Source organism: Octodon degus, unplaced genomic scaffold (genome assembly GCF_000260255.1).
Source record: "Octodon degus isolate 3935 unplaced genomic scaffold, OctDeg1.0 scaffold00115, whole genome shotgun sequence".
NCBI lineage: Eukaryota > Metazoa > Chordata > Mammalia > Rodentia > Octodontidae > Octodon > Octodon degus.
The window spans coordinates 2,137,177-2,144,451 of NW_004524691.1; the positions used below are offsets into that span (position 1 = coordinate 2,137,177).

A 7,275-nucleotide genomic window follows, 5' to 3' on the forward strand; every position below is an offset into this window, starting at 1 on the left:
AAAAAGAAAAACCATATCAAATCCTACCCTTTCCAGTAATTATTGTCTGCCATTTAAAAACACTTCCTTATTTAGCCTTATCCAAACATTCAAATGCTTAACACATAGTTTTAATTATAGGAACAACTTTGAATACTATTTTACTTACTATTATAGTCATACTATTACGCAATTTTTAATATTAACTTTAATGATGGGAAAATGTTTTTACACAATGAATGCATTATCATTAGATATGTAAGTTCTTTCTGATTTTTCAGTGTCAGAAGTCCATAATAAGGGCCAGAGAGATGGCTCAGTAGAATAAGTACTTGCCTGGCAAGCACAAGGGCCTGAGTTCAATGCCCAGTTCTGTCAAAAAAAGAAAAAAAAAAAAAAGAAATTCATAATAACAGGGTCCTGAGTTCAATTCTTGATACCACAAAAAAAAGAAAGGAAGTAAGTAAGAAAAGAAGAAAGGAAGAAAAGAAAGAAATCCATAATGAACAACTTGGGGCAGAAGCTTTTTCCTTTGGGAGAAATGGTCTGTTAGATAACTTCTCAGTGATGGAATTTCTGGAGTGTGTAGCTCTTGAAATGTACTGTTACATTACTTTACAAAGATATTGCTGTGTTTCTAATTGATTTCCTCTGAGAAACTCCAGTGTGAGTTCTCCTTTATTTGGCCACGTTGCATCTCTTCACCATATTGCTTTTATATGTATTTCAAAAAATTCTATTGCCACCAGTATAAATTTGGAAACCAGTGTTTGCATGGGTGAGACTTTTTGTATTCTGGAAACTCTTCTTTCTCCTTTCCTCCTTCATGGTGCTGTACTCATCTCTTCCCTGTCTTCTCCAAACACATGAATCTTTCCATTCCTTTAATGTTACATGGTCCCCACTTGTAATCACTTCACACAAACTGTCCTTCTGCTTGTAGTCCTGTTCCCTGGTCACATGTCATCTATATCAGTTAGCATTCTGTCACCCTGACAAGATACTTGATAAGAACAACTTAAAGAAAGGAAAGGCGTAAGCTGCAGCTTCCCAAGTTCCAGGCATGGTCAGCTGGCTCCATTGCTTCCGGCCTGAGGTGAGGCAGAATGTCATGACAGGGAACAGGTATTAGTGGAGAATCTCTCCCCTCCAGTCAGACCAGCAGCACAGGAGGGAGGACCTGAGAGGTAGGGGCTCTGGGCAAATTATGCCCTCCCGTGCCAATCCCACAGCAATCTTCTTCATTCAAGTAGGCTCCACCACCTAATAAGCCCATTTAGCTCATGAATTCATGAAATGATTAATCCACATGATGAAATTAAAGTCCCTATGATCTAATCACTTCCTAAAGTCTGTTGACTGTCAAGTAAACCTTCAACATAATGAACCTTCTGGAAGGATATTTTGGATCAAAAGGATAAAGTCATTCTTCAAGCCTCAACACAGCTATTAACTCCTCCAAGGCTGGCTGCTCCTCCTTAGCATTTCAGGGCATCTCCACCTGCCATGCCTGTAATTATTTTGTGCTGTAACTTTCTGAATATCTTCCCATTTATTTGCCTAGATAATACTGTGTCTGTTCTGCATGCTATGTTTATTATATCTTGTACCATAAGAATGCAATAGCTATATGTTATATTAAAATTACATTATTACATTAAAAGTAGAAGCTAAATTGAAAACCCAGTTAAAGAGATGGAGAAAAATTTCAATCTGCTACCTGGGGTGTATACTATCAGATATTTAATTCAGAAATATCCAGTAAGCAGAAGACATATTGTTAAACACTACAGCTATAGAAGTTTGTAAGAAAAAAATAATTTGAGGGTACTTGCTGTCAAATAGGATAAAGTACAGTTAAAACTCAAGAAAGAAAGAAGGGAGTAAAAAAGTTCTTGTTTTTATGGAGAAGGAACTGAAAACAATAGTGATGGGATGAAAGAAAGATACTTGCCCTTTCACGAATGGGACATGGAGCGGAGGGGCACTGTGTCTCTAGTTATTTGTGAGAACAGTGGGAGGTAGCCATTTTCTTTTTGTTGTCATTGTTTTTTGTTTGTTTGCTTATTTTGGTACTGGAATAAGTACCTCACGCTTGTCAGGCAGACACTGCCGCTGAGCTGTACACCTGGCCCCGAAGTGGCCTTTCTCATTTGAACATCGCTCAACATTAACAATTGAATTATGACAAGAATGATGTAATTGGACTCAGCATGTAACTATGACTTCTGTGCATGACATAATTTTATATATTCCTATCTTAAGTGTTTTCATGTATTTAGATAATTATTATAATTATAATTAATGTTCAAAAGAACATAAGAGAAAGAAAAGAAGAGAGAAAGGAGAGTCATTACATCAGGGACTTTCTTTCTTTCTTTTTTTTTTTTTTGGCAGAATTGGGGATTGAACTCAGGCCCTTGTGCTTGCCAGGGAAGTGCTTATTCTACTGAGCTGTCTCCCTGGCCCAAGGGATTCTTGAAGAATGGGGGGACATGTACTGAGGACATATACTCAGGTACCTGGTTTGGTGCAGGGAATTGTGAATAGAAAAATGTTTTTATGACAACATTGAAGTTTGGAAAGATAGCATGTATAGAACATATACAGGGCAAGAGCCCTCCATAAAATTGCTTCCCAAAATAAACAATCAAACAATTAAAATTTTTCAAGTTTGTAATATCATTTATGAAGAATTAATGTGCTTAGCCAAGCAAGGTGCCTGCTGATCTTTTGGTAAAATATTGTTATCATCCATTCCAGCTAAAAGCTCCTCCCTTCCCTGCCAGTCCACAAGACCTTACAAAAACTATTTTCTTTCAGGTTTAACTTTCGAGGGTTCCGCTGGATGAAAACCATGATTCACACGATCAAAGAAATTAATGAAAGGAAGGATATTCTGCCCAACACCACTCTGGGCTATCAGATCTTTGATACCTGTTTCACCATCTCCAAAGCCATGGAGTCAGCTTTGGTTTTCCTTACAGGGCAGGAAGAGAACAAGCCCAATATTAGAAATAGTACCGGAGCATACCTGGCAGGAATTGTTGGATCAGGTGGATCGTCCTTATCAATTGCTGCCTCAAGAATTCTCGGGTTGTATTATTTACCTCAGGTATCTCAGAATATTGTACTGGGCATTAACTTATAAAGAAATACAAATCACATGTGTATAAGTTGCAGCAAAGAGCAAGGTGCTCAGGGAAGGTTAGCAAAGTCCCAGAGCCTAACAGGCGTGGTGGTGACGCTGCCCCCAGCCTTCAGCCAGGCCTCTGCAAGGGTGAGCTGGTGCTTACTAGAGGCAATTTGAAGTTTCCTGCATCCTTTAGGATAATGCTTCGTTTTTTAATTGAGGTTGTGATCAGTAATTTGCATGTTGACATCTTTACATACACGTTTAGCGTTGTGTGCTGCACAATGTAGGGGATTATTGATTGGTCAGCAGGTGGTATAAACAGGTACTCAATTTGATTGTTCTGTTAATGAGTATCATTCTTGACCTGTTTGTTCACACATTAACATGCTGAAATGGTCCTGGGAAAATTTCACAAGATTGATAGAAACTTGGGATGTTCATTTTACAGATTATTTTAAAATCAGAAATAATTCCAAAGAAGGTTCACTCATCATTTCAGTGTAAGGATATATGATAGTAGAAAGAATAGAATATTAAGAAAACATAAATAAAGCTCTTCATGTATTCCTAAAAATAGGTCATTAAAACATCAATAAGGACTCAATGTTAATAATAATTGTGATTATTTGTGTTATTGAAGTAACTAAATAACTTGAGATCATTGTAAAAAGTATCATTTATATAATATTTCTTATAAAGCTGCAAATTCAAGTGTAGGAGCAATCGGACAGCACTGAGAAACAGGGAAGAGAGACTGTTGGGACTCATTGATGCTTTAACTATGGGCTTCATGTAGCTTAGACAAACTGCTGGTGCTGAGTCTTGTCTTCCCCTTGATGCCATCAGTAGTCCTGATATAGGCTAGAAACCTCTGAGTAGATTTTCTCCTTAAAGGTCATGCAGTAAATCTGCAAAGAACGTAAAACAAATCTACCACTTTCACATTTTATTTCATTTACTACACTGAGCAAACTTAAAGATCTACACGATCATTATCTTAACTTCACTAATGAGGAAACCAGTATTCAGAAGGTTTAAGTAACTTGTCTAACTTACACATCTGATCAATTATCAAGCCAAAATTAGAAATTAGATTCTTTTCTACATATGACTTCCATAATGTTGCCGGTGACATGGTTTAAAGAATAATGTTAACTTTAGCCAGTGGAGCAAGAATAGAACAAAAGGTAAAGAAAGGAGAACACAGGAATAATCCTGTGCTCATGAAGGAGAGAGATGGAATTATAATATAGAAAATCCTATTTTAAGTGATGTATTGACCACATGAGATGGGATAAAGGAGAACATGATGTGCAATTTTAGTTGTAGAGTGAGTGAGGCTGACAGTAAGCTGCAGCAAAAATGTATGTAAAACGGTCAGGAATTTCTGGTCATCTGACCACCATTCTTAACTCCCACTGATGGGGAATACCTATGAGGCTTACTGAAAAAGTGAGGAAAAGAGTCCCTCTTCATTTTTCTAGACATATGTGCATAAAAGGAAGGAGTGTAACATGAAGTAACATTGTTGAACAATGAAGCTTAGACCTGAGGTTGAAGTAGCACTCTTACTGTCTTTTGAGCTAAATTTTAGGACATACATCCTACATACTCAAAAGCCCTGGCATAGGAAACAAAGAAAGAGAAGAAGAGGTAGAGAAAGTAATAGAGAAGGAGGGAGGTTGGAGGGAGAAGGAAGGAAAGAAAGGAGAAGAAGAGAGAGAGAATGACAGGAGGGAGAGCAAGGATGAGGATGAGAGAGAAGGATGAAAGTGCAAGGATGACAGCCAGAGTGAGAGGAGTAGGGAGGAGGGGGAGGGGAAGAGGAGGAAATTGTTGTATGTTATGGGTCGGTGCCGAAAGAAATGACGAGAAGACCTGATGAATGTAGCTTCAGAGGTCTCACTGAGATTAGTCTCTCTCCAAGTGAGCCCCGAGCCTCAGAAGCATCTCACTTTTATTGAGGAGTAAGGGCAGACTAAGGAATGTGCATAATTATCTAAGTGAATACAAACTACTATCTCTATTAACTTCCACCATTTGCCTAACACTAGGCTCACCCAAATGCTAGCTCATAACATCCCAAGCAAGGGATCAAAGGACAGAGCACCTGCAGGAGAAGCTGTTATCTGCTGCATTGGGTCCCAGCTTTCCGGGAATTTGCAAACAGACAGCAACCCTCCTCGGGCTCAGTCCAGTGTTCCCTACTCTCTTGGAACATCAGGCTTTTGTCTTAAAAATACGTCTCTATAGGAAATGATGGAGAAGTAGAGGAAAGGAGAGGAGGAGGAGGGGGGAGGGAGGGAGGGAGAGAACAAGAGAGAGAGAAAGAGAGAGAGAGAGAAAGAGAGAGAGAAAAAAAGAGAGAGAGTATTAGAACTGTATGGGTGTTGCAAAAATAGGGGATACCCCTTGTTTCGGGTTAGTGTAAAGGAAAGGGTAGATGACCCCTTTCTATGCTATGACTCAGCCTATGAATGTGCATTGAATGTTATTATTTTAATAATTAGTCCTGTAATCCTGTTGGGGTGGAGTAGGAAAAGAATTGGTGGGAAGGATGGCAGAGATCCCTTTACAGTTCACACCCACTGAATAGGGAGAAAAAAAAAATCATTTTCACTGTGAAAGGATGTAAGAATAAGGGACATTCCCTCCCTCTCAGTAAGCATACTCTGATATGTAGTTTAAGTTTTGGCTACTGTTTTCTAATAACTACATGAATATTTTCAATTGCAGGTGGGCTACTTCTCTACCTGTTCAATTCTTAGTGACAAATTTCAGTTTCCATCTTATATTCGCACAATAGCCAGTGATAAGTTCCAGTCCCAAGCGATGGTAAAACTTATCCAACACTTTGGCTGGGTCTGGGTAGGCACTATTGCAGCTGATGATGATTATGGAAAATATGGAGTGAAAGCCTTTAAAGAGCAAATGGAGAGTGTCAATCTCTGTATTGCATTCTCTGAAACCATACCCAAAGTCTATTCCCACGAGAAAATGCAGAAGGCTGTTAAAGCTGTACGGAGTTCCACTGCCAGAGTTATTGTGCTTTATGCATCTGATATTGACCTCAGTCCTTTTGTGCTGGAAATGGTTTACCATAACATAACTGACAGAACATGGATAGCAAGCGAAGCATGGATCACCTCAGCCCTCATGGCAAAGCCTGAATATGTCCCATATTTCAGAGGAAGTATTGGATTTGCAATACCAAGAACTGATATACCAGGATTAAAAGAATTTCTTTATGATGTCCACCCTAGCAAGGATCCAAATGATATCCTGACCATTGAATTCTGGCAAACCGCATTTAACTGTACTTGGCCAAATAGTAGTGTTCCCTACAATGTTGACCACAGAGTGAATATGACTGGTAAAGAAGATAGATTATATGCCATGTCTGATAAACTCTGTACTGGAGAGGAGAAGTTGGAAGAGCTTAATAATACCTACTTGGATGTGTCTCAGCTCAGAATTACAAACAATGTCAAACAGGCTGTGTATGCTATGGCTTACGCCTTGGATGAACTAAGTAGATGTCAAGATGGAGAGGGGCCATTCATGCCAGATTTCACTTGTGCATATTTACCTGACTTTGAACCTTGGCAAGTAAGTTGTTTCACTTTAACCTGACAATTATAAGATATGGCTTAATGAAATGATATCATTTGACAACTATAGGAATTTATGCTATTAAAACTATTTTTTAAATGTATTTAGTATAGAGTCTACAGGGTCTCACTACGTAGATCAGACTCATAGTGATTCTCCTGTTTTCAGCCTCCCAAGTGCTGGGATTACAGGTGTGCACCATTATGTCTCAATAGCCACCTCAGTGTGCCCAGGAGCGGGGCTGCCACAGCATGCCGGGGATTGAACTCTGGCCCATGTGCTCTGCCTAAGCAGGCCTTTAGTCCACTGAGCTATCTGGCCGGCCCCTGGTTTGCCTTTGTAGCTGACCAGATTTCATCACATGCTCACCTAAACTAATGGTGTGCCTGCATGGCCACCGGCACATTAGCACAGTTCCTTTTTTTTTTTTTTCTTTTCAAAGTTTTATTGATAAACATATAGCAATGGGACAGTTTCAAATCAAATCGAAAGTACAGTTTCAACAAATAATACACTGCATATATTCTTCTTAGTGGTTAATTGCTGTA

The 7,275-nt window shown here is 39.0% G+C and overlaps 1 protein-coding gene across 1 annotated transcript in view; it reads left to right on the forward strand.

Moving 5' to 3' along the window:
- LOC101562906 (vomeronasal type-2 receptor 1-like) overlaps positions 1 to 7,275 on the forward strand; it is a 36,192-nt gene that overhangs the window by 4,194 nt on the left and 24,723 nt on the right. The window contains exons 2-3 of the mRNA XM_004639822.1: positions 2,803 to 3,094; positions 5,852 to 6,724. Of these exons, the coding sequence (XP_004639879.1) occupies positions 2,803 to 3,094; positions 5,852 to 6,724 (1,165 nt within the window). The remainder of the gene's footprint in view (positions 1 to 2,802; positions 3,095 to 5,851; positions 6,725 to 7,275) is intronic.